Source organism: Pimephales promelas, chromosome 20 (genome assembly GCF_988280905.1).
Source record: "Pimephales promelas chromosome 20, fPimPro1.hap1.1, whole genome shotgun sequence".
In the NCBI taxonomy this organism is placed as follows: Eukaryota; Metazoa; Chordata; class Actinopteri; order Cypriniformes; family Leuciscidae; genus Pimephales; species Pimephales promelas.
Genome location: NC_142788.1, coordinates 1,629,138 through 1,656,661, shown reverse-complemented (window position 1 = coordinate 1,656,661; position 27,524 = coordinate 1,629,138). Strand labels below are relative to the sequence as shown.

General features: G+C 42.3%; 1 protein-coding gene and 1 long non-coding RNA gene across 2 annotated transcripts in view; one reads left to right on the top strand and one right to left on the bottom strand.

The window, feature by feature from the left end:
• Window positions 1-27,524, bottom strand: part of fndc7b (fibronectin type III domain containing 7b) — a 61,323-nt gene that overhangs the window by 18,612 nt on the left and 15,187 nt on the right. Inside the window, exons 16-43 of the mRNA XM_089124197.1 lie at window positions 26,867-27,133; window positions 26,501-26,764; window positions 24,241-24,498; window positions 23,745-24,005; window positions 23,269-23,529; window positions 22,864-23,127; window positions 21,643-21,900; window positions 21,251-21,514; window positions 20,897-21,157; window positions 20,377-20,637; window positions 19,431-19,694; window positions 18,330-18,590; window positions 14,737-14,997; window positions 14,389-14,652; window positions 14,049-14,309; window positions 13,608-13,868; window positions 12,199-12,462; window positions 11,830-12,093; window positions 9,504-9,764; window positions 6,919-7,176; window positions 6,582-6,842; window positions 3,603-3,869; window positions 3,242-3,505; window positions 1,668-1,925; window positions 1,305-1,565; window positions 965-1,225; window positions 590-850; window positions 104-370 (exon numbers count right to left, since the gene is read on the bottom strand). Of these exons, the coding sequence (XP_088980323.1) occupies window positions 104-370; window positions 590-850; window positions 965-1,225; window positions 1,305-1,565; window positions 1,668-1,925; window positions 3,242-3,505; window positions 3,603-3,869; window positions 6,582-6,842; window positions 6,919-7,176; window positions 9,504-9,764; window positions 11,830-12,093; window positions 12,199-12,462; window positions 13,608-13,868; window positions 14,049-14,309; window positions 14,389-14,652; window positions 14,737-14,997; window positions 18,330-18,590; window positions 19,431-19,694; window positions 20,377-20,637; window positions 20,897-21,157; window positions 21,251-21,514; window positions 21,643-21,900; window positions 22,864-23,127; window positions 23,269-23,529; window positions 23,745-24,005; window positions 24,241-24,498; window positions 26,501-26,764; window positions 26,867-27,133 (7,338 nt within the window). The remainder of the gene's footprint in view (window positions 1-103; window positions 371-589; window positions 851-964; window positions 1,226-1,304; window positions 1,566-1,667; window positions 1,926-3,241; window positions 3,506-3,602; window positions 3,870-6,581; window positions 6,843-6,918; window positions 7,177-9,503; window positions 9,765-11,829; window positions 12,094-12,198; window positions 12,463-13,607; window positions 13,869-14,048; window positions 14,310-14,388; window positions 14,653-14,736; window positions 14,998-18,329; window positions 18,591-19,430; window positions 19,695-20,376; window positions 20,638-20,896; window positions 21,158-21,250; window positions 21,515-21,642; window positions 21,901-22,863; window positions 23,128-23,268; window positions 23,530-23,744; window positions 24,006-24,240; window positions 24,499-26,500; window positions 26,765-26,866; window positions 27,134-27,524) is intronic.
• LOC148970514 (uncharacterized) overlaps window positions 17,116-27,524 on the top strand; it is a 41,811-nt gene continuing 31,402 nt past the window's right edge. The window contains exon 1 of the long non-coding RNA XR_016147960.1: window positions 17,116-17,455. This is a non-coding gene — a long non-coding RNA (uncharacterized LOC148970514). The remainder of the gene's footprint in view (window positions 17,456-27,524) is intronic.

The window sequence follows — 27,524 nt, the reverse complement described above, 5'->3', positions numbered from 1 at the left end:
TACAGGCAAGGGATTTTTTCAGGGTTGGAGCTAAGTGGCCCTCCAGGACTGAAGTTGCCCATCCCTGATCTAGAACAACAAAACCAAAACTAGGCAACTGTACCTGTGAAGAAGTGTTCTGTCTGACTGGGCAAACTGGTGCATTCATCTCCAACAGCAATCACTTGAATACTGTAATCATCTCCACAGATGAGATCACTAAGACTGCAATGTGTAACAGGTCCAGTGCTACTACAGGATATGAAGTTGAATTGGCTGTTCCAGGCAAAAGCAGTGTAGGACAGCGCCCCCATGCTTGCGTTCCAGGACACATGTGCCTCAGCAGTGGCACAGTCCAGCACCACAGACACTCCCGTAGGAACACAGGGCACTGCGAAAGAGAGAGAGTTGTTCTTGTTTGTTGACTTTACTGAAAAAAAACTGTAAATGCATATTAAATTGAATGAACCATAATATCATTACCAGGTACTGGGATCAAAACAAGTAAATGCTCTGACAGTGCAGACATGATATTACCAGAACAACACCTGTGCTGAGGAGTGTGTATTTGTGTCTAACATTTATGTTGAAGTTGGTTAGCATGCATTACCTGTGTTAATAGTGCTCAGCGCACTGGGTGTTGAGTTACATTGGCGACTGGAGGCAATCACGCTAACATTGTATGTATTGCCGCAAGACAGTTTGGGCATGCCGCAGCTCGCCGTCCAGGACATGCATGTTCCTAAAGGCCCATCTGGGCCTTGCACTGTTGCGGTGTAGTATTCTGCACCATCAGCTGGCTCCCAAGATACTGTAGCAATATTGGAGATGCAGTCATTAAAGCCAAAGAGGGATGTGGGAGTGCAGGGCTCTGTAGAAAGACACAATGACATAATCCATGTCATTCAACAAGTGTGGCATTGTCAAGAGCTCAAAAGAGTTGCGTACTTCTTTTGGGATTGGGTGCGTGTAAGAAAGTCCTAACCTGTCTGCAGTACTGAGGCGTTGCTGGGGGGGCTCCTACATACATGTCCCACAACTAGGACAGTCAGAAAGTAAAGCTGACCACAGTTGAACTCCGAGAACTGTGCATTTGTGTCATTGGTGGTGAGTTCGACCCGGTGACCGCTGCTAGATTCGGCAGACGCCAGGTACATCGAAGCATTTTCACTTGCTTCCCAGGTGAGGGAACCCACTCTCACCTCACAGTCAAAGGAGGACACCAGTTTCTGGGGGATGCATGGAGCTGTACACAACGCAGGCAATATTGATTAGCCATTTCTAGAAAGTAGTTTCATTTAAAGTTGACCTCATCAGCAACTCACCCATGTTGATGATTGTGCTTTTACTGGGATTACTGCTGCAGATTTGTGCGTTGGCAATGACCCGGGCAACGTAAATTTCCCCACAATGCAGCTCCTCCCAAATACAGAAGGTTGTGTTTGTTATGCAAATGTGCGTGTGGCCATCCTGTCCTTCGGCAATGGCGGTGTAAGTTTCTGCGCCATCACTGCCAGCCCAGCTGACAGCACCCAGGCTAGTCTCACACTCTGCAAAGGTCTCAATGTTGTATGGCACACACGGGGCTATAGAAGAAAAGCATTGATTTTGTATAAATGTCAGAAACCTTTTCTGTGGCAATTTTTGTGTCACTTGTAAGATCGGCCTTTATGAGTGTTGGGTCGTACCAGTCGTAAGATGGGCGGGAGTGCTTGGGATGCTGTCACAGGCATCATTTTCCGCCACTGCTGTGAAGGTGTAGGTCTGTCCGCAGAGGAGCTCCGCTGTTAGCATCGATTCTGATGTCTGGACTGAGTTGGCATATCCTAGGTTGCTTGCGATAAGCACTGTGTAACTCAATGCACCTCTGCTGTGATTCCAGTTCAAGTGAACTGTGTTGTTATCACATGATCCTGCGACTGTCAGTTGGGTTGGCTGACAAGGTTCTGAAGAAAGAGACAATGCAAAGGTTTCATTGTGATGTCATTCAAAGAAAACTACATCTTAGTTTCTTAATATCTTAGGGTGAAGATCACAAATTTCCAAGGCCGCAGGGCCGGATTAACCATTGGGCCAACTGGGCACTTAGATGTCGTGGGCCAATGGGCACCAGCGGCGGAGTGGCAATCGGGAGAGTCGGGAGTTTCCCCGGTGGGCTGGTAGTGTTTCGAGGCCGCGAGGGAAGGTTTGATAAAACAGAGCGTATGTTTGCACTAAGTGCCTGTCTTTTTATGAAAAATGACGCGGATCACGTCACAGCTAAAGTGGTGTAGGTCGTAACACGCTGAATTGAGCTTTTGATCCGCAGCGCTCGGACCCGAGTTCGAATCCGCCTTTTGCCGAAGTCTCTTCTCCCTTTTCCCAACACATATGAGATGTAAAATGTTTAACCTAACATAGGTCTCTAGCGTGTTATATTGCCAACGAACTAAAATCGAAACCATGGCATGGCTTTTTGCGTTTATAAGACTTTAAGAATAGGCATCAGTGCTGGGTGATTTAAAGAAAAGTGTGCACTTTGCTCACGCGATCAGGATGGTCTTTTCTCCTAAATACAAGCTCAAGGGTTTATTTCTTGCAAGTGAAGAAATAAGGACAAAAATATTCATTTTCATTTATATACTAGTACATTTATAGGCTATATGGATTTTACGTCATAGGAATAATTGTATAAATCATTATTACATTATTATAATAATTGTTTGGGATCCTAAAACTCCATTGATAATGTAGTGTAGACTGAGACTCAACTAAAAATATGTTTGAGCCCTGTTTATTGTCCTGGTACAAATCAATGCGTTTTCTTTGTTCAACGAGCAGTTCATGGGTTGAAGCTCTTAATTGTGATCTCTCAGAGAGCACAAGATTGATGCATTTAACCTTAAAATGTACACAATTGTCTTTTGGGGGAGCATGCCCCCGAACCCCCCTAGAGGAATAGTAAATCAGTAAAACTATAAATGCTAAATAAAGGGTCCACCCAACATAGTTTTACAAATTCCTATAGGAAAGAACAACCATTTATGAACTTTACTCCAATAGTTCAACAAAGTTAATTTTAAGTCATTAAATCAGTAAACTGTAAATTCCATATTAAAATGTCCTTGGACAAAATATACATTTGGCCTGCTTAAGAGGGGGCCTACAAGACATTGTGTCCAGGGGCCCCTGAACTCTTAATCCGGCCCTGCTAGGCCGGACATAAATTTGTCCACTACTTACTGGATAACAAAAATAAAGTTTAAAGTATAGAATGATGGACCTGTTTGAATGTGTACAGTGCTGCTGACGTCACTGTGGCAATCTTCACTGTAGGCCGAGACGGTGAAGGCGTACTCCTCTCCACACCTCAACCCCCTCATTTCACAGCTGTCAGTTGTAGAGTTACAAACTGTGGCCACTTCTCCTGTGCTGAGGGTGACGCTAGCAAGGTAGTATAGCACATCGTCCCTTTGCTCCCAGGTCAGTACAGCTGCTCTAGATTGGCACTGAAAGTCCACGTTCACACGCAAAGGAGCACAAGGGCCTAGAGTTCAAAGGACAAAATAGCTCAATGATTAGTTCAGTTATGAGCTGTATTCCTTTTCTACAGTTACATTGTCGACAGAAAAATGTCGACTCACGTGTTTGGAAGGTCACTCCAGTCTCCTCTGTAACCTGACATCTATCATTGTTTGCTGTGAGCCTGACCTTGTAGGTCTGTCCGCAGGCTAGATTGCTGATGTTACAGTAATTCTCTTGAGAGATGCAGGTGGCGATGTAGCCGTTGTTACTGATGGCAGTGAGCTCATAGGACGCAGCTCCGCCACTCCAGGCCCAGTTGAACAACGCTGTTGCATCATCACAGATCACGGCGACAGCGACTGAGCTGGACACTGGTGGACAGGGGGCTAGACACAAAGACACAGCGGCGAATCACAAGTCTGCTCAGTCGAAATGGACACTTAGGGCGGGGCAGTATGTTTTTTACTAGACATTTTAAAACTTATACTATGGTATACAGTAGATATATATATATATATAGATTGCAACTATGACTTTTCAAGTGCATACTGCCACCTACGGTACCCGAGTATGTATTTTTGGTTTTGTTCACATTTTCTTGTCTTTTATTTTGAATTATCCAAGTCATGTCTCCTGTTTATGTCATGTGTCCCATAGATATCTATATAAAGGCTAGATATCTCGTCCGCGCTGCAGGCCAATGGAGGTCGACGTCAGCACCTGGCGGCCATCTTGTCACAGCTAGCTCGCTCACTGGTAACATTGTTTTAATGGTGCATGTACTTTTTAAATCATCGTAACTTGCTCAATTTTCTACCGATTTTCAAACGGTCTGGTTTGTTACAAACGGCAGAGATGTAGTTATGATACTGCATACTTATGAATAATACGTGTATAAATATCATCCAGAATTATAGCCACGTCAATAACGTTTGTAAGAAACCAAACCGTTTGTAAATCCGTCAAGATTTCAACGAGATAAGAGTATTTTTTACATCAGAGCCCGCCAGAAAGCCTGTCTGTGACAAGATGGTCGCCGGTGATGACGATAAATACTCCGCCGTGACACATCTAGCCTTTATATAGATATCTATGATGTGTCCCCTTTGCTTTATTGTTCTGTTTCCATTGGTTGTTCTAATCATGTGCTCCTCTGCATTCATTTTATTTATTGGTTTATTGATTTCAGGTGTGTCTTTTAAAGTCATTAGTCTTTGGGTATATATAGCAAGGGTGTCATCCATCAGCCGGAAACTGAAACCTCCATTGTAACAGACTATCACCTGCTGTTAGCATCCCATTGACTCCCATTCACTTTGACAGCGAATAACTTTACATCTAAGGCATCCAAAGACTTCATTTGTCATTATTTATTTCTAAAGAAACACGACAATGTATAAAAGGCTGTATCTTACGTCACGGCCCCGTAGAAGCCGTTTTAGTAAAAATAGGCTAAAGATTGCGTCATAACCACGGGACTCTCTGTCGCACAATAGAGAAATTACCGTATAGACAGGAGGAGAAGCTCACGGACAATCTTTTACTGTCTATGAGGCAATCAGGGGGACATGGAGGCATAAAGTCAAGGGAGAAGCCCATAGATAGAGAGTCCATTAAAGCAACGGGACAAAATATCTCAACAACGTTTTTAAGGAATTAGGTGATTCAGATTTGTCTTGGCACAGCTACTAGAAGATCAACCACTGTCAGACTGTCGTCACGCTCAGATTGAGCCTGCGCAGTCGCTCAGACATCAGACAGGAAGTGCAATAATCGGGCTTCAGTCTTCTCCGCTGAAATCAATGGGGTCGCTGTGTCCATTTCTTTCACTGTCTATGATATTTTCCAGTTGTCTGGTGTCTAACTTTGTTAATGTTCACTACTGTTGTTGAGTTTTTTTGTTAAAGTTAATTTCATATTTTGAGTCTATTTTTAATTTTTCAATTGTTTTGATTAAGTTTTGTTAAATAAATCAGCACATGGCTTCAGTTGAACTTGGTGATAGGAGAAACAAAGCTTTGAATCAACTGATTCAGTGTTTCAAAGAGCTGGAAACAGCACATGCTGGTGAGACTATTGGTCAGAACAGTGTAAATGCAACACAAACTCAGGCCAAATTTTTTTTTGAAAGTAAAATTTATCAAATGCAATTAACTAATCATTTAATACGATTAAAAGTATCTGTGCAATATGTGTTCTTTTATCAGTTTTTAGGGCTTCCCAGACAGCAAACTGACATTGAATCAACGTGGAAACGACGTCTCTCATGACATTGAAACAACGTTGATTTTGCTCATCGAATTAACGTTCAACCAACGAAATCAAATCGAAAATTGGTTTGCTTTCATAACGTTGAAACAACTCGTTGATTTCAAGTTGATTTTCCGTTAGTTTTGAAAGAATGACGCGTCTGACGTTGGTTCAACGTTAATTCGATGAACAAAACAATGTCAGATCAACGTTGTTTCGATGTCATATTTCCACGTTGATTCAATGTCAGTTTGCTATCTGGGTTGCTTTGTTTGTTCCATGGGTGGCATAGCTAAACAAGCCAATTAGAGATTCTTAACAACTATTATTCCTTTTAATTATACTAATGTCTAATTAAAACATGTACAAATGTATAAAAACCCATAAACAGTTGTTCAATGGTTTGCCACTAGGGGTACATTTCAGTGAATCCACATAATTCATGATATCGCGGTGAACCATTGAAATGTTGAAACGGTTACAACATAACGAAGCCTCGTTGACTGAAATCACAAGACTTTGGCCGTTTCATACGTGCTCCGAAACACTGATTCGAAACAAAAGATTTGTAAAAGTTTCGTAGCTTAATGAAGCAGTGTTTTGAAATCGCCCATCACTAAGTTCAACTTGCCTCCATTGGATTCATTACAGAATGGTCCCTGATTTTGTTAGATGCCTTCTATCCATTAAACATATTACTTCTACCCATTTAATGAGCTTGTTTGATCCTTTTGAAAAGGTTTTAAACCAAGCAAATCCAAATTTAGTTTTTCAGAAAATCTTTATGGCTCTTGCCATGAATATAGCCATAGAAGCTGGCATGGCGTTAAAATAGAAACCTGCCTAACCTGATGTGAGAAGAACTGTCTCGCTGTCTGTGCTGTTGTAAGTTCCTCCAACTGCTTGTACATGGGTGTCATAAACAGTGCCACAGATCAGCCCGGTCACACTGCAGCTGGAGCTGGTCGTGTAGCAGGACAGGCTTTGACCATTACGACCCTCCAGGAAAGCCACGTATGCCAGCGCCCCCAAACTCTCTTCCCAAGACACAGTCCCTACATCACTTGAGCAATTCAGATGCGTTCGCACGTTCTGGGGTGGGCAGGGTTCTGGTGAAGCACACACAGTCAGTTGTTGGACACATAAAGCACTAAAATCGTTGGGATAATGGCAAAATGAAGGCACCTGTGTTTAGAGTAGTTGATGCAGATACAGCAGCTCCCTGGCAGACGGTGTTGTGTGCGGTCACACTGATGTCATATGTCTGACTGCAGGACACATTGTAGAGGGCACAGGAGGTGTCACTGGTGGAGCAGGACAACACTGATCCCAGATCAGTGACAGCCTGTGTGGTGTATCTGGTAGCACCTCTGCTCCTGTCCCAGGACAGCTGGCCGATAGACAGGCCGTACTGCACTTCAACATGCTGAGGCACACAGGGACCTGAGTTCACAATGAAGAGAAAGAAATTCATTATCATGGTGCAAAATACAGTATTGCAAGGATGTTAAGTGTAGTTTCCATGGCATTTACAACCGACTGATAAGGTTTTAAGGAGTGTTTTTACATTTTACATTTATCTATTTAGCGGACGCTTTTATCCAAAGCGACTTACAATTGCTATATATGTCAGATGTCGCACGCCTCTGGAGCAACTAGGGGTTAAGTGACTTGCTCAGGGACACATTGGTGTCTCACAAGCCCCTTTTCCACCAAAGCATTTTGAGAGCCGGTTCGGAGCCAGTGCCTGTGAGCGAACCAGTTCTTTGTGTTTCGACAGCCAAAGAAGCCAGGGGAACTGGTTCCAAAGCGGCACCAACTCTTTGCTGGACTAGAACCGTTCTTTTAGCACGTCATGCTTACGTCAGGGGCTGAGGCACCAGATGTGCTCTAAACATCTTTTCTGACCATAATAAAGGATCGCAAAGCCAAGAGAAACATTTGCAGAAACACGATGGAGTCCGCCTGTGTAATTGTTATGCTTGAAGTTAACGGAAGCGTTTCTATTTACTTCATTTCAACCACATTTCAACATTCCTCACACAAAGCATATTTTTTTTATTGAAGACATTATAAGCAAAGAAGCAAAGTCACAATATAGAACAAATAAATGGAAAGAAAAAAAGACACAATTACAGGGCTACATAACTTATCCGAAAAAATTACATATCAAACGAAAAGATTAAAAGACTTACATATTTCAATTGTTTTTAAAGCCTTCTTGGTACACGAGTTAGAGATAATCCCAAAGTAATGTTGCAAGCGTTTCTAGCTAAGACGTATGGCGACGTACACAGTGACGTAACGACGTCGTTCCCGGGGCGCTCTAATCAATGGAAAAACAAACCAACTCAGTTGAACCAACTCCGAACCAACTTTGAACCAGCACCAGTTCCGAACCAGTTCTTTTTTGGTGGAAAAAGGGTAACAGTGGATTCGAACCCGGGTCTCTCACACCAAAGGCATGTGTCTTATCATCTGCGCCATCACCACCCCATTTTAGCATGCTGTTGTGCGTTTGTTAGGATGTTAAGAGTGTGGCTAGGATGCTCATGCTGCTATGCAATTTGTGGGTGTTTTGAGTGGCTTTCAGAGCACTTCTATGCAGTTGCAATATTGGTTTGGGTGATTGCTAGGGCCATGTTTACACCTGGTATTAAGATCCGTTTTGGTCCATCGGATCACAAGTAGACGAGGGAGACACATTCCTGTTTACACCTTGTGTTTTTAATCTGTCTCTTTTGTCCACTTTCCACCCCTTCTGTCTTGATTTGTTCAAGAAGAGGGTCTATGGACAAAATAAGCCTGCACAATTTACAAATGAACAGGGCCAGAGAAAATAGAAAAATATAGCTTTCGATTCTTCTCTGACCGCTGTAAAATCACACTGAACACACTGAGTGTGTTAGAAATCAGGAATGGTGAGAGAACCGAACTTCTCGTCTTCAAACCAAACTTCAAATCCTGTCAGGTTAGTGCGCTTCCCATTATGTTTACTCGTTAGGTCAGTAGGCGGAGAGTAAAGAGTCTTTTGTGGCTGTTCAAACGCATTCGACCACATGAGCGTTTACACCATGTAAGCAATCCGGTCCAATGCATTTTCGCCCATGACTTTTGAAAACGTCCAAACGGTCCTTGGGGCGTTGGTTCGCGGACGGTGGTCAGCGGATGTGCATGCTGGCCCCCCCGACCCATGCGGGCAGGGTTGGGGTGCCCCGACGCCCTCGGAGGCGCGATGGGAGGCCCCCGGAGTACGAGGCCCCCCGAAGCAGTTCTGCCTTCGTCCTCAGAGTGGCGCCACGTGCCCCACGTCCCTCTAACCCACTATTTGTCCAATAACCCACTATTTTGGCCAGACGTCCATTGCGCACCCCACCCGACCCAAGTGTTGTCCAATTGTAATGATGAAAACACTTCTTAAAACCAATAAATAGGGGCTAAGTGTCGGAAAGGCTGTTCTGGTGGTTTCTAGGGCATTACTAGATGCTGGTATTGTGGGAATTGCTAGAAAATTGTTAAAACAGTTGTTGAGGTGTTCTGAGTAAGTTTTAACATACTGCTGTGTTCCCAGATGGCATTGTGGACGGTTTCTAGGGCATTACTAGGTATTTGTTGGGTGATGTAGTGGGTAGTTGCCAGTGTAATTCAGTGTTGTTGAGGTGCTCCGAGGTGTTTTTAACGTGCTGCTGTGGGGTTGTGAGATTGTTCTGTGAGTTTGTTCAAGTATTGGTGGGCGTATTGTAGGAGGTGTTCTGAGTAGTTCTGCTCACCCGTCTTCAGTTGTTCCCTCATGGTTGCAACACTGCTGCAGGTCTGTCCTTCTGCTAACACAGTGACGTTGTAGCTCTCTCCACAGGCCAGTCCTGTCAGCTCACAGTTGGTGTTGTTGCTTTCACAGGTGAGTTCATGACCAGATTCACCCACTGCTGTGCTCATGTACTGCATTGCCCCAGTGCCTGGCTGCCAGGACAGTGTAGCCGTACCAGATTGACAGTCCATTAGTGCCCGAATCTCACGAGGCATGCAAGGAGCTGAAATACAGACAAATGGCATGCTACATCAAAAACACTAAAGAACCAAAAAGCAGGGTCCAAAATTAACTTTTGGAAAATTTCACACCATCTATATAGCACATTGAATGCCACATTGTATGTTGCATCGTTTAAGTGTGAGAGAGAAGATTCGATACATTTAATGGAACTTTTTCCACAGAAGTAAACATTGTAATATGAACAGTTCTAAATTATATAACTAAATAGTTGGAATATAATTGGCATACTACAATCATGACCTTTTTAACAATTCAAAGAAATGTTACAGGCCTAGAAAAGTTTTTGATTATGTCATGGCACCATTACAGTAACATTAATTATTACTTAAACTTTTTGACTTGTGTACCAGCACATGGCTTTCAGAACTGAATTACAAATTAAATTCCAAAACCAAAAAGAATTATCAAATTTTAAACATATTTGAATGGCTGAAATTCACAGAAGTGTATTTTATTCTTTTTAATGTAATTTGATAATGTTTTATTGCAAAACGTGTAGGTCTGTTCCTTGACAGACTGTGTTAAAGTGCAATTCAGTATTTTTTCTATTCAAATTTCAATTCCACATACTATAGGGAACATAACGAAGCTTGTTTCTGCCACTGAATAAAAAATAAATAAATAAATAATTGCGACTTTATATCTCACAATTGCGAGATGTGAAGTCAGAATTGTGAGAAATAAAGTCGCAATTGCGAGATATAAAGTTGCAATTCTGAGAAATAAAGTCGCAATTCTGAGAAATAAAGTCACAATTGCGAGATACAAAGTCGCAATTCTAAGAAATGAAGTCGCAATAGCGAGAAATAAAGTCGCAATTCTGAGAAATAAAGTCGCAATTGTGAGAAATAAAGTCGCAATTCTGAGAAATAAAGTCACAATTGCGAGATACAAAGTCGCAATTCTAAGAAATGAAGTCGCAATTGCGAGATATAAAGTTGCAATTCTGAGAAATAAAGTCGCAATTCTGAGAAATAAAGTCACGATTGCGAGATATAAAGTTGCAATTCTGAGAAATGAAGTCGCAATTGCGAGATATAAAGTCACAATTCTGAGAAATAAAGTCACGATTGCGAGATATAAAGTTGCAATTCTGAGAAATAAAGTCACGATTGCGAGATATAAAGTTGCAATTCTGAGATATAAAGTTGCAATTCTGAGAAATAAAGTCGCAATTCTGAGAAATAAAGTCACAATTGCGAGATATAAAGTTGCAATTCTGAGAAATAAAGTCGCAATTCTGAGAAATAAAGTCACAATTGCGAGATACAAAGTCGCAATTCTAAGAAATGAAGTCGCAATTGCGAGAAATAAAGTCGCAATTGTGAGAAATAAAGTCGCAATTGCGAGAAATAAAGTTGCAATTCTGAGAAATAAAGTCGCAATTGCGAGATATAAAGTCACAATTGTGAGAAATAAAGTTGCAATTGTGGGAAAAAAGACAGAATTGAAACTTTTTATCTCACAATTGCGAGTTTACATCGTGCAATTCTGATTTTATAACAAATAATTGCAAATAATTACATCTTTTCTCAAAATTGTGAGATATAAACTCGCAATTGCGAGTTGTCAGGCCAATTCTAAGGGGATAAAAAGACTAACTTTTTTATATCTCACAATTTCGACTTCATATCACACATTTCTGACTTTATAACACGCAATTGTGACCTTATATCACGCAATTATGACTTTACATCTCGCAATTATGACTTTATAACACGCAACTGCAATTTTATATCATGCAATTCTGATTGTATATTTCGCAATTATGACTTTATATCACGCAATTGCGAGTTAACATCTCGCAATTATGACTTTATTTCTCAGAATTGCGAGATGTTAAATTGCGAGATGTTAACTCGCAATTGTGAGAAAAAAGTCAGAATTGCGAGATAAAAAGTTACAAATACCTTTTTTATTTTTCATTCTGTGGCGGAAAAAAGCTTGGCATATGACCCAGTGAGAATGAGAATAATTTTACAGCAGAATCTTTTGGGGGAATTCGACTTGTGTGTCTGTGTAAATCTGTCCTCATTGCTTTCTACCTGAATCTACGTCAATGACGGCACTGGGCGAGCTGTCACAGTATCCGTCTGATGCTATCACACTGACATGGTAGGTCTGTCCGCAGGCGAGTCTGTCAACAGTACAGGTGGTGTCGTTCGTGCTCTGACAGTTGGTGAAACGGCCGTAACTGTCCTCGAGCACAGCCGTGTAAGATCCGGCTCCTGCGCTCTCCTGCCAGAACACGGACAGGCCATTCTCTTGGCAGGTCACATCAGCGGTCACATTATCCGGCACACAGGGCACTGAACATGAGAGAAGTGACTGTCAGTAAAATCGAGGGATTCGGAACAAGAAAAGATCTGGTTCATCAGCATTTACAATGCATATTGCAATACAATCACACAAACCTGTCCTGATTGGAGCAGATTGACTGGGTAGACTGCTGCAGATGCTGTCTTGTGCTATTACTGTGGCAGTGTATGGCACACCACACTTCAGCATTGTAAGATCACATGACTGACCGAACCCTGCGCAGCTGTCGAGGTGAAGCCCGTCATTGCTAATGGCACTGACCACGTACAGCTCACCGATTTCTTTGCTCATCCATGACATGGTGGCTACGTTGTCACTGCAGCTTGTACTGGACACCAGATTCTCCGGGATACAGGGAACTGTGGGTTGAAATACACCTTAATTACTGAAAGAGCATCCAGAGGCTATATAACATTTTTCACAAGAAATGGTGCAAAATAGAGTTTTAAACTCTTTAAAAAAGAATAAAAATGTCTTGGGGGTGAGCAGCATTTGACTTTTTATAATCTTTTTTTTTTCTCTTTAACCCTCAGGGGACTAAGCCATTTTTGGCCCGTTTTCTCTATTTTTACATTTGGGCTTATAAACCATGTGTAATGAAGATGGACCACCATGTGTTTGGTATCTATGAATTCAGAAGACCCTAAGCTAGCATGTAATTTATTTATAAAGGAAGTATGAGGAAACATGTACAATAAATGTACAATAAACTAGAGAATTTCAAAAATGAACATTTTATTTTTGTCATTTATTACTGAAAATCACACCTCAAACAACAATAGTGAACCGTTTTTGAACAAAAAATATATTGTTCAAACCCTTTGCTTGACAGATATTTGAAATTTTTCAATCAAAAGTAAAATATTTCATCATCTGTGGAAAAGCTGTTAGCTTCGGATTTCTCCTCGTCACGTTCCAGTAATTGTTCCAGAGCTTGTTCTGAGGTAAATCTTTTACTGCTTGCCATCATAAATGTGCTAAAACAAAAAGATAATACTGCTATAATTGCTTTCATACTATATATATATAATCATGGTAACCTTCCTCTGATTGGGTAAGAAAAATATTCCTCTCAGCGGCAATTTTTCCATTGGTCTTTGCGCGTGGAATATTCCTAACAACATCGATTTCATTGGCCTTATACGCAGTTGTATTACGCAAGTGTTCACCATTTACCATTGTTTTCAGCAGAATCTTGAGGAAGACGGCAAAAAAGACCACACCTCTCTATCATTAATCGTTTTTAAGATAATTACACATTTGTAAAAGTATGCCATTTTGGGTGGTACCGCCCAATCCGTCCCCAGAGGGTTAACTTCGCAACCCTGTGAGTAAAATATGGGACATCAATTGAGTTTACTCTGATGTTTGATTGATTTTCTAACAATAAAGATTTAATGAACATGCAAATGTAACAGTTACGGTAAATACAAATCAAATTTAGATTGATATTTTGTATTAATTTTCATTGGTAACAGGGTTAAAAATGGTCAGTTTGTATTACCTGACCGTACGATGACCTCAATGCTCTGAGAGCTGTTGCATGTCCGTCCCTCAGCAGTGACCGTCAGGACGTACATCTGGCCGCAGGGAAGGGAAGTGACCTCACAGGAAGTGGAGTTTGCCGTGCAGCAGGTGGTCTCTCCATCTGTACGATCCAAAGTCGCAGTGTAGCTCAGCGCGCCAACACTCTCATCCCACAACACACTCACCATGCCAGAGTCACAACCCACTGACGTGGCCACATTCTGAGGTGGACAGGGCGCTGAGAGGGAGAAAGAGATCTTATTATTGTCATGGTGGGTAGACGTAACTCATAGGAAACACAACCACATACACATTGACCTTAAACATGGGACTGATAGAAACTCAATTGTCTCATAAAATGACTCATAACCCTGGCGATTATGTCACGATGTTATAACTTTACACTGGAAACCTTCACCTGTTTCAGATTCCATCGTGTTGCTCAGGTGGCTGTCGCACTGACTGTTAAATGCAGTGATACTGAAGTTGTAGAATCTTCCACATTGAAGCTGTTCAACTGTACATTGATTTTCAGTTGAGTTACACTGGTACACCTGTCCATCACTGTCAGTCGCCGTGGCGATGTAGAGCTCCGCCCCTGCTGACTCGTCCCATGTCAGCCAAGCCGAATCAGACAGGCAGTCCATCTCGACGCCCAACATGAGGGGAGCGCAAGGAGCTTCATACACAAACACACATCCCAAAAGTCAAATTTGTGTCGGATTATGGAAAAATATGACGCATTAAAAGTGACTAACCTGCCATTAAATACTGGACTGGAGCATTTTCCCCAGTGCAGCCATTCCTTACTGGCACTACAGTCAGATTATAATCTCTCCCACAGGTCAAAGGGATGTCGCAGCTGGTCTTTGTAGTGTTACACGTGTAGTAATTGTGGTCGTCATTGTAATAAAAGGCCTTTGCAATGTAGAGGACGCCATCTACACTAGAGTCCCAGGACAGAGAGACGGTGTTTGATGTACAGTCCAAGACTGCTAATAAATCATCTGGTGGGCAGGGACCTGAGGAATACAGAAAACATATGTTAGAGACATCCAAACATTAAATCTATGTATGCATATCTATATGATATCTTTCACAGGTACCTGAGGTGACATGCTGCACAGAGCTTTGAGAACTGTTGCAGGTTCGACTATAGGCCGCCACTGTCACGTCGTAGGTCAGGCCACAGAGAACGTGAGGTACTTGGCAGAAGGTTACGTTAGAGTCACACCCCAGCACTTGTCCATCACTGCTTCTCACTGTAGCGTGGTAGTGATGGGCTTGACCTCTCTGTTGCCAGGTAATGTTGAGAACAGTAGATGGACACTCAATGATTGTCTGCACATTCTGAGGCACACAAGGGGCTGAAGGGGACACAGAAGTCAAAGGTCACTACAAGTCCAGTCATATCAAACCGACATCCAGAACTGGCAGCGTTTAAAGCTGACTGCAGTGTCGCATCACGTTCGTTGTGTCTGGGCCAAACACACCGCAAACACTACAGCCAACTAGGACGTACATTCTGCGCCCGTGCGAGATGAAATAACTCTCCATACCAGCAGGTGTCAGTAGTCTATAGTTGTCATTTAAAGGGAAACCATAAAAGCCGTCTTGTGTGCCCTCTTGACTTGTCGTTTTCTTGCTTTAGTCAAGTTTGTTTTGCTTCTCAGGCCGTTTACACCTGGTACTAAGATGCATTTTGTTTGATCGGATCGCAACCGATGACTCTAAATATAGCAAAATCCCCAGTTAAATTAACACTTAAAAGTGTGAATTACAGAGCCCGTCTAACGGAGAGCCTTGGCACTTCCTATTAGCCCCGTTGTGTATCACCTTGGTTGTAGTTCCATTAGAATTCCACTGGAGGTGATCGCGGGCGAGTGCAGAATGAATGGGAGTCTATGGGGCTAAACGGCTAAAAGTGTCTCTTTCACCTGCTTGTCGTTAAATCAACATAGATTTTATTGTTGATTCCGCAAGTTCAATATAGGTTATAGGCCAAAAGTCGAATGAATGAGTACTTATGTCCTTTTGATTTCTTACAGGTTAGGCCGTTGTTGGCCGGAACACGCTAGCATTCTGCTATTGTGTGACGTCATCACAGTTTTGAACGGATTTTTAGAACAGATAAGTGAACTTAAAAATGCAATTTTCAGCTGAGTGTATTTTCTTAGCCCTCCCTTTTGAATGCAACTTTCAAATTACTTGACAAAAAACTACATCCTGAGAAAAGTGGATTTCTGGGGGTGAAACCCCATTGACTCCCATTCATTCTGCACTCGACCGCGAGCGCCCCCGCATGGACAGAGACGTGTTACTGCAGCCAGTCCAGAAACCGGAAGTAACCAGCCAGTGCCAATTCTCTTCAATTAGACATTCTCTGATTATATCAACTCTGAGCAGAATGTTAAAGAACACTGATAACTGATTTAATGAGTAACGATTAAAGACACCTGAAGTTAACAAGCAGAATTTCTGAAGAGGAAAACCGTAATTTTTACGCCATTATGGTGATCGGTGTTTGGTTTAGTTAAGCTCTTGACCGTTAATTCATTAACTTTAGATTTTGTTTGGCTGCTGTATGTGAGTTATAACAGCCAGATGAACAAATAAGGTGATCTGGTGGTGTTGGTTGTGTTAATCTAACACTGGGGATTTTGCTGTGTATATGGGGTCTAAGTAGTTTTGAGCTTGTCCACTTTCGACGACTTCCAGAGGTAGTCGAAAATGCATTCAACCTTATTGCTTTTGTAGTGTAAACACTTATGTGGTCAAATGTGTTCGAATAGATACAAAAGACTGTCGTCTCTCCACCTTCTGACCTAATGCGTAAACACTATGGGAAGTAATATGCAATGCAATATGATGTCACTGACAGTGTTTCTGAGTGTTTCTAAATGCTTGATTGATTGTTGTCTTCTTGTCTTGTTTAAAACGACTGGAAGGCTAAAACTGAATTGCCCTATGGGGATAAATAAAGTTGTTTGAATTGAATTGAATTGAATTGAAGTGCAAGCCAGACTGGAGGCTTAATTGGTTAGACTTTGGCTTGGTTTGAAGATGAAAAACACAACACGAAAAACGAAAGCAGCTGCTCTTCATATGTTTTTTCCGTCGTCTCCAGGCGCATTCATATGAAAATTGCTCAAGCTTACTTTATCCATTACATCGAAAGATCTGAGAAAGCCCATACTTTTAACTGCCCCATAAACCCTCTCCTCAAAGAAACCTGCACAGAAGTCGTAGAAAGTGGACATGAGCAGGTGTAAATGTAAGGATGATAAAATTGATGTAGTAATGATACATTGAATGGGTTGATGCAAGTTAAAAGATAAATAATATTGTTTATAAAAAAGGTGCAAGTTAAAAATCTTTATTTTATATCTTAAGGTTAAAGTTAAAATGTTTAAGTCACTGCATTGCTGCACTGTTTGGTTAAATATTTTAATTCATTTCTTTATAAAACGAGAGGGGAAAGTACATGTATGATCGGTAGATCAGTGATCCATTGCTTTGTGAGTCTAGGAGCTAAATAGGATAAAAAAAGACAATATGTGTTTAAAATGCTTATTTAACTTCTATAACATTTTTGGGTAGTGTACTTTAATTCACAATATGCTGTGTTTGCTTGTTTATATACGTTTCACTTTCTTTTGCTGTAAGTTTAAGTTCCGGTTTGTGATCAGAGGATCTGTGAACAATTGCTTATGCCTTGTTCAGCCTGTGTACGGAACGCGCGGCTTACATTCGTCCATTACAACATTGGACTTGACTGAAGCCACATCGTGTCCGTGTCATATCTTTCTATTTCCCTTTTAACAGGTAAGAAAGTGGGCTGTAATATGTTTGAACGATTTATATAAGTGTCTAATACCATAGGGAACATGTAGGGAGTACATTTATAGTTTATAGTAATTAATATATGCACATTTAGCAGGCTAACCGTGAAGTGTTGATCCAGTGTTGCCTGTATGCTAACTATGTCACATGGCCCGAGATTAAAAGCGTGGTGCTAATGTTGTTTTAAGATGCTGTAAAAATGCTTTGATATATTTTTGGGTAACTAACTTTAAAGATTGACTCAGATATTTTGTAATAAGGAGTCATTACTGACCAGCTGATGTTTTTCTTTATTGTGTAATTCTTAGAGGGACATTATTATGTCGTGTAAAGAGAAAATTACATCGTTAAATGTGATACTGAGTAAATATTATGCTGTTCATGGTAAATGCATTACAACATTGGACTTGACTGAAGCCACATCGTGTCCATGTCATATCTTTCTATTTCCCTTTTAACAGGGGCACAACATAAATAGGTATAAATGTGTCTCTTTCGTCTACTTGTGATCCGATCAACCAAAACACATCTTAATACCAGGAGTAAACAGGGCCTCAGTTTCCTAAACTGAACAGCCAATCAGAGTGATCTGTTTTAGTGGCCAAAAAGTCATCAACTTCTAGTGCCAACGGTGTGGATCACACCACAAAAACTGGGCTCAACAATGGCCTGACTCTGTCTGATCATGGGCTTGGTGTATAGTGGCCTTTAATATAGTCCTTTAAGACCACTGACAGCAGAAGGTGATTTATACGTTGAGTTGTACCTGTGTTAGGGTATCTTGGGTGTTCTGGGAGATCTTTAGATGCATTATATATTGCAAATGGGTGTCAAAAAGAGACATTTTATGTCTCACCTGTTTCAAGAATGTGAACTTCACTCCTAGATCCAACACAGCCACCATCCACTCCAGCAACATAAATTTGGTAAGTCTGTCCACACTGCAGGCCGATAATATTGCAGGTCTGTTGGGTGGTGTCGCAGGTCACCCTATGACCTCCGCTGCCCTCGGCAACAGCCGTGTAGGACACAGAGCCTTGAGAGGCTTCCCAAGAAACGGACACGGTGTTCGAGTCACAGGATGACTGGATGGACACGTTAGTGGGTGGACATGGTGCTGAAGAAGCAAAAGAACATGCGAATCAGTAATGGCAACATTTTATATGAAGTATAGAATCAAAATGGAATTGGCAATCCAATTAATTTCTGTAATATGGCATATTTTTGAGTGAAACAGGTTCAACAAAAATTACTTGGTTACATTTTATTTTAAGATGTCTTTGTTACATTTAAGTATTGAGTAATATTAAGTACTACATCTACTATAGGGTTAGGATTAGGGTTTGGTTTAGGATTAAAGGCATACTCCACTTTTTTTGGAAATAGGCTCATTTTACAACTCCCCCAGAGTTAAACAGTTGGGTTTTACCGTTTTCGAATCCATTCAGCCGATTTTCTGATATTTAGAAGAATATCAGTAACCAGACAGTTTCTGGTCTCATTGACTACTATAGTATATATTTTTTCCTACTATGGAAGTCAATGAGACCAGAAACTGTCTGGTTACTGATATCCGTCTAAATATCAGAAAATCGGCTGAATGGATTCAAAAATGGTAAAACTCATCTGTTTAACTCTGAGGGAGTTGTAAAATGAGCCTATTTCCAAAAAAAAGTGGAGTATCCCTTTAATTAGGCTTAAGTTATTACTATGGTAACTACATGTAACGCAACAATGAGACTGTAAAATAAAGTGTTACCAATTACTTAAACCAACAGCCATGCTGTTGTCATCATAAGAAATAAGAAAAGTTATTTGAGAGGCTGAGTAATTGTTTTAATTGAGCTAAAAGTATAGCTGACAAACCTTTTTCTTTAGAACAGAACGCTGATAAACCATACACAAGCAACATAAACATTGCAACTAGCAATAAACTAGTGACTTATGAGGTTGTTACCTGAATTGAGAGCAATCCAGTAATGTGACTGGCTGTGGCAGGTGAGCCCTTCTCCGCTCACACTAACTTGGTAGCGGCTGCCACAGTACAGGTTGGTGATATTGCAGGCGGAGCCAGATGTATGGCAGCTGACTTCGTGATCTACGTCAAAGCCGTTGGCGGAAACGTTATACATCAGAGTGCCTCTGCCGGGCGTCCATGAGATCAGAGCAGTGTCGGTGCCGCAGTCCAGAGATGACTCCAGATTGGTGTGTGGACATGGGACTAGGAAAGGGGGATACAAACAGGTAGTAGTTTTGTTAGCTGCGCTGTGACATTTCCATGTAGCACCCTACTTTTAAATGTTCATTGCGGTATAATGACTAGTTTTGAAATGTGCACTCAGCTGTTACTTGGTAAAGGAGTAGTTCACTTTTAAAAAAACTTTTGCTGATAATTTACTCGCCCCCATGTCATCCAAGATGTCCATGTCTTTCTTTCTTCAGTGGAAAAGAAATTAAGGTTTTTGATGAAAACATTCCAGGATTTTCTCCATATAATGGACTTCAATGGGAAACGGTTCAAGGTCCAAAAGACAATTTCAGTGCAAACTGTTCAAAGGGCTTTAAACGACACCAGACGATGAATAAGGGTCTTATCAAGCGAAACGATCGCTCATTTAATAGATAAATATCAAAGTTTACGTTTTATAAGCTCAAATGCTCGCCTTGCTCTGTTCTGTGATGCGCGTTCGTGACTCTCCTGTTCAAACACGTTCATCAAAATGAACGAATCGTTTTTGAGTCATTTGAACGTCTTTTGGACTTTGAACCGTTTGGACCCCATTGAAGTCCGTTATATGGAGAAAAATCCTGGAATATTTTCATCAAAAACCTTAATATTTTCGACTGAGGAAAGATCTTGCATGACATGGGGGTGAGTAAAGTAAAGTGTCTGTGACCAATACCTGTTGTGACAGTGATGGGAGCACTGGCCAGGCTAACACAGTTGCCATCCTCAGCTGTGACGGTTATGGTGTAGTTTTGTCCACAGTCCAGGTCTGAGAAAGAGCAGGTTGTATCTGTGTTGGTACATGTGCGGTTGTTCGCCCAGGCGCTCACGGCATGAACAGTGTAATAGCTGGCACCCCGTGCCGAATCCCAGGTTACAGCAGTGATGGACGTCTCGCAGTCTGTGGTCGCCACAACGTGAGTTGGAACACAGGGAGCTGAGAGGGACAGCAGTGTGTGTTAGGAAAGCCACAAACATGGGCAGAAAAAAGATCTTTTTTTCATGAAGCAGTATAGCCAAAGGTATGTGGCTAATGTGTGTCCACTAAATAGAAAGATTTGGACTGATAACAAACTCTTTATCTTTATTATGTTTTTGAGGAAGAGTCCTCAAAACTGCTTTATTATCAGTTATTCTATCAGCTATATCAATCTCAGGCTAAGGTTATCCCTAACCTGTGTGCAGCTTTGTCTCACCTGTGTCAAGGCCGAAGTTCTCGCTGGGTCCACTGGTGCAGTTTCCATGAAACCCAACCACACTGAGTGTGTACGACTCTCCGCAGTGCAGCTGTGTGAATGTGCAGGATCTCTTTGTGCTGTTGCACACCGCCGCATCGCCGCTAAAGTTGAGCGCCGTCACCACGTCAATCTGATCCGCCCCATTGTTGTCCCATGTTACCGTAGCAATGTTAGTGCTGCACTGCATTAGAACAAATGGTCTCTGTGGTTGGCAGGGGGCTGATGGGATACAAATGATGGAGGGCTACTGTAATTCAGACTCTTTGGTTTGGAGTTGGTTTAGAATTGTTAGGATTAATCTAGCCAGTTTACCTGTCTCGATGTGGTAGTCTGAACCCTCAATGATTCCACAGTTGATTTGGGATGTTGTCACCGCAATGCTATAGGTGCGGCCACATCTCAGGTTCTGAATGGTACAGGAAGTTGAGCTTGTGTTACAGGAAACCCGAGTGCCATCCGTACCAATGGCCAGGGCTGTATAGGAGTCAGGGCTGTTTGCACTGGGGTCCCAATGTACAGCTGCCGTGTTAGCGTTACAATCTAACCGAGCCGTCACGTTCCCTGGCAGGCACAGTGCTGCGAAACACATGGGTAAAACAAAGAGGAAAATGGTTTACAGATTTTGTCAAGTTTGCCCAACAAAATCTGCTTTAAAAAAAAAAAAAGCAGTTACAATTTGATTGTAGATTAATGTTTTAAATTACCCGAGTCAAACTGGATGCTGTTGTTAGCGGGGCTGTTGCAGAAGCCAACCGTGGAAAGCACAGTGGCCGTATATCTACGCCCACACTCGAGCTTCACAGAACAGGAAGTGGTGTTGGACGTACAGGAAACCCTGTGTCCGTTGTTTCCCTCTAAATTGGCAGTATAGGATTGCGCCCCTGCTCCATTCTGCCAGCTGACGGTGCCCATGTTTGTGCCACAGCTGGCAGAAGCTGCCAGGCTACTGGGTGGACAGGGAGCTGTGGATCAATGAATGAGATTTAGATCAATACACGTTTTCAACACACCATATTTAACATTGCATTCCTTTCCTTCATTAGGATTCAGAAAATCCCGCAGCCGTTGGTGGCATAACGTGGGTTCCTAACCCTAAACCAAGTCCCTTTTAAGGAAAGTAGGCTCACTTGGTGGTAGGGGTTGCACAGGCTAGTCGACTTTAATGCTCTGTCATGACGTTATAAAGAGACACTCCACCCATTTGCATTAAGATTCCCATTGTTAGAAACACAGTCATATTATTGAATGGTCGTGCAACACTCTCTATTATTTTCCCCTGAGACGAGAGAAATCTGCTATTTATCTTTTCACTTCCTCCTACAATGCGCAAAAATCGTCATTTTACATCATTGTAGGAGGAAGTGTAAAAGGGGGGGATTTCTGTAAAAACAACAAACACTAGTTCCCACCCTTTCAAACCCACCCATAGGGGGTTGGGCCTAATGCGCTAACAGACCAATCACAGATCAGTGCCAGTGCGTTTGATTTCACCGGCAGAAACTTTTTGAAAATATGGACAAAGGTACTGAATACGCAGACGGATGAATTATGGGTAGGGTACCGAACTAGGGTTGGGTTGCCAATAGGGAACCGGTTGCGACATAAACGGTTATAACCAGACCGAATAAGAACGACAATTTCGGTGCCTGAGTCGGGAGCCTCCCGAACGTCTGATAGCGAGGGGATTGTGAAATGTCTCATTAAAAAAATCTGAAATCATTTAACCATTTTTGGTTCGTATCCATGTAAAAAGCAGGATAATGTACAATCAGATAGTCATTAGCACAAAATAAACCCCTTCAAGACCCTGATCATCCTGTCTGAGGATTATGTTGCCGTAATATCTGAATTACTATACATTATTCATTATCTGATGATAAACAGTCCGTAGACCAATGCTGTGTTGAAATGTTTGACATTTGTACCTGTGTAGAGCTGTGTTGGGCTTCCGTACGGACTGGTGCAGGTGCTGTCCTGAGCAGCCACTTGTGCAATGAAGCTCATTCCACAGCGCAACCCTGTCAGAGCGTGGGACGTTTGCACTGTGCTGGTGGTGGAGTTCAGCCCATTCACCTGAAGGATGAACAGGAAGTAAGTGGATCCAGATTCTGTGCTGGGGTCCCATGTGATGCTGATGTCATTAGTAGCGCAGTTGGTAAGACCGGTCAGATTGGAAGGTGGGCAGATAGCTAGAAGAAAGAGGAATTGCATCAAAATCAAACACGAGTTAGACTTTAAATTGCTAAGACATGTTCCGCTTGTGTGTGATGCCTATGTTTGAAAACAAGGACAAGACAAATTCTCTGAAACTGTGTTTCCAGTGTCCTGACCTGATCTTAGGTTGACAGGTGTGCTGGGTTGACTCTGGCAGCCCCGTTCCACCGTAGACACAGTAACGGTGTAGTTCTCCCCGCAGTGAAGGTCACTGAAAGCGCAGCTGGTGCCATTGGAGGAGCAAGTGTGGGTGTGGCCATTCAAACCCTTTGCTGTGGCAATGTACATTTCAGCACTCTTGGCGGCAGTCCAGTTGACAAGTCCCACATTACCATGGCATTGTAGAGAAACTTCAACGCTACTGGGAGGACAAGAACCTGAAGGGGGGTTTTAGGGAAGAAATTGGTTTCTTAGTCCCCAAAGTAACAAATTCATGGTTACTAAACTTAAGTCCCTTAGTGCGTATTTTGTAACAGGAACCTTTCACAGATAGGGTTAAAAGCCTTCAGATGATTAGCAAATACAACCTCACAGTTGGGCATACCTTAAAAGGTAAAAGGTTTCAGTTTTGTACCAAACTGTTAATACACACCTGCACTGAAAGTGTAGGGAGTGGTTGGGAACCCAGCACACGTTTCAGAGAACGGTATGATTACAATGTCATAGGTCTGAGAGCAGTGCATGTTGGGTAGTTGACAGCTGGTGCCAGTGACGACACTGTTCCTGACATCACCATCGCGCCCAACAGCAGTGACGTTATAGGCCACGGCTCCAGGACTGCCCTCCCAGGACACAAAGGCAGTGTTGTTCGAACACTGTAGTCTTACGGTCACATTCTGTGGGGCACAGGGGGCTGAGAGATAGAGAAGTGCCATTATTGTCTTCCATCAAGTATTTTTTCAAAACAGCATCTATAGAGTATTTGCATTTTTTTTAAATATGCAATAAGAGAACATTCAAAGAAATGTACAGCAGCAAAAAAGAGGGGGGGAGATGGTTATGAAAAAATAAATACATTGTTGGTGCAAGTAACCTTGAAAAGCTAATAAAACAAGGTGAAGGTAAATCCTGCATGAGTGGGTGATCACCTGTCTGCAGTTGTGTGTGAGCCGCGTTGCTGCTGTTGCAGCGTCCAGACACTGAATCCACCGAGACATTATAAAGACTCCCGCATCTCAGCGAGTTGATGGAGCAGTGGGTTTGGGATGTGCTGCAGGAGTCTGAGTGAGCGCTGCTCACCACACGCACATAGAAGCTCTCTCGGCCCTGACTCTCGGCCCAGCTCAGCAGAGCCGTGCTGGTGCCGCAGCTGTAGTTGGCGCTCACTTCAGCAGGGCTGCAGGGCGCTGGCAAACAGAACCAGGACAGCAGTTTCACTCACCTCTACATGTTTACGTTGAGACAAGAATATTAAAGACTAAATTGGCCTGGCTGATTTATAAGTCTGTCCTTAATGCAAGCCTATAGAAGCTTGTTTCCGTCACGCAATAAAACAATTAAAAGTTAGTTGTGACTTTTTATGTCACAATTCTCAACTGCGAGTTATAAAGTTGCAAGATTTTTTGCAAGATGTAAACTTTGTCCCTCGCAATTGCAAGTTTATATCTTGCATGTTATTATTATTCTGTGGCAGAAACAAGCTTCCATAGTAGACAGTTGACTTTCAATTTAATTTTCAATTAATTTGTCATTAAATAAAATATGTAAATATTTTACATAGGTGTCAGCCATTCAACCACCGTAATATTTTAAATACTATGGGAACACTTTATTTTACAGTGCTGTTGCATGTTGCATGTACCTACTTACATATTGTAGTAATAACAGTAAATTACTCAGTACATAATTGTGTAATTACACTGTAATAAGGGCACCTTAAAATAAAGTTAAACAAAATGATTTCATATATTTGACGTATTGTCAGCTATATGTTCAAGTTAATGTCTCAGATATTTTAATAAGTTAGAAATACTTGTTCTTTACAGTTCTGTCACCCTTGTCTGGGTTTTCTCTTGGTTTAGTGGCAGAGCTGTAACACTCCAGGTTTGTCATGTGTTTCTTTAGTCTGGTTTGTTGTGAGCACATGGCTGTTATGTTTTTTTTTTTTTTGCTTGTGCCATGTGGTCTCCTGTTAATTGTCAAACCCGCCCATCTTGTTATCTCATTATTGTTTTATTTCCCCCACCTGCCCGCCTCGTTACCCTCTTATGCTTGCCCCCTATTTAATCTCCCTGTGTTTGCAGTCCTGTGCTGGTTCGTTGTCTATGTTTCTAATGTTTCCTGTTCCTGTCAGATGTCTGTCTCGTTTTCCCACACAGGGAGTTTTCAGCAGAATAAGAATTTACACAAGCCACAGGCCACCCCTGTTTCCCGCCCTCAGTATGAGCGCAAGCGTCTCGCCCTGCCGGCGCCACCCAGGTGCCGCTCAAGCTCCTTGTCTTGCCGTGGCCGCCACAGCACGTTACATCTGCCGATCCAGAGACGGTTCACATCACGTCTGCCGATCCAGAGGCGGTTCACGTCACGTCTGCCAATCCAGAGACTGTTCACGTCACTTCTGCCAATCCAGAGGCGGTTCACGTCACGTCTGCCGATCCAGAGACGTTCACGTCACGTCTGCCAATCCAGAGACTGTTCACGTCACTTCTGCCAATCCAGAGGCGGTTCACGTCACGTCTGCCGATCCAGAGACGTTCACGTCAAGTCACAGGGGAACTTGGTAGTGTTACAGTTCTGTCACCCTTGTATGGGAGCTGTGACAGTCCCGGTTTGTCATGTGTTTGTTTAGTCTGGTTTGTTGTGAGCACATGGCTGTCATGTTATTTCCTTGCGCTCAACTGTCAATTGTCAAATCCCGCCCATCTCATCTCATTATTGTTTTATTTTCCCCACCAGCCCGCCTCGTTACCCTCTTATGTTTGTTCCCCTATTTAATCTCCCTGTGTTTCTTGTTCCTGCCAGATGTCTGTCTCGTTTTCCCCGACGGGGAGTTTTTGTCTGTAGTGTGGTTTCCTTTTTATTATTATTTAAAGATCCTTCTATTTCAGCACTTGACTCCTCGCTTTACTATTTTACCATTCCGTGACAATACTCTGTAGGTATAGATCTATAGATTTACACAAGAGAAAAAGCATGACTATAGAGTTCTGATTTTCTATTAAGCTCTGCAAAAAAAATGTTCGTCCTTTGAACCCTTTTAAATCCCTGGAGGAAATGATGGAGAATTTAAAAGTGCTAAGTCTATTTCAGCTGTTTTGGTAACTTCTGCTAGAATGAACCACCATACAGTACATGCAGTTGTGAAATATCAGACTCATGTAGTGCTGATTGATGAATATGTGTATTTACCTGTGATAATACTCAAGGGAGCACTAGGTGTGCTCTCACACTGAGAGCCCTGGGCCGTCCCATACACACTGTACGTCTGGCCACACAGTAAGGCAGCCAGGGAACAGTTGTTTCCAGAAGAGGTGCAGGTTGCAGTGTGTCCCAGGACAGAGGTGGCATTGACACGGACCCTCACAGCATCTGGGTCCTCCGCCCAAGACACCAGGGCCATATTAGTTCTGCAATTCAGTGAAGGAGGAGACCTCATTGTCGGAGGACATGGTGCTGAGACAATACATGGGAAAAGAAACGAAGGGAGAGTAAGTCAGGATTAGGCTAAATCAAATGTAGTTAACCGCTCTAAACTGGACTCTAAACTCTTCATACCCGTCTCCAGTGTAGTGCTGGCCCGCGCCGAGCTGTTGCAGGCTCCATTATCAGAAAACACTGTGACATTGAAAACCTCCCCACACTGGAGCTGCGTGAGCTCACAGGAAGTGGCCGATGAATGACAGGAAGTGGAAGGAATGCTCTGATTCTGTGTTTGTGCCAGAACGGTGTACCTGGTGGCACCAGCGCCAGCATGCCAAGACACATTCGCCGTACGCGCGTCACAGTTGAGCACTGCAGTCACGCTCTCAGGGTCACAGGGAGCTGGAAAAGGTCAAAGGTTATTCCAAAGCTTTATTTCTGCCTGCCTAAACATTTTATGCTGTATATGTATAATGATGTTGCCTTCTAAGCATCTTTTGGTCAAATTCGAAGGCGGTGTTGCCTGTATCCTTGCCAGAGAAGACAACACAAGAATGAAAAAAATATCTAAACCGCCAGATAGTATCTGTAAAAATAGATCAATATAATTAATTACTAACTATTGCATCGTTAGCTTTACCAACATGCCGATGGCTAACATACAACCTTTAGTTTCAAATTTGATTTTTAATATTTTAATGTATTTTAAAGCTTAGTTATTAAAGGCCTGTTCACACCAAGAAGAATATTCGGTGAGGAAATTTGATGCAATAAACAATTTAAATGAATGGCT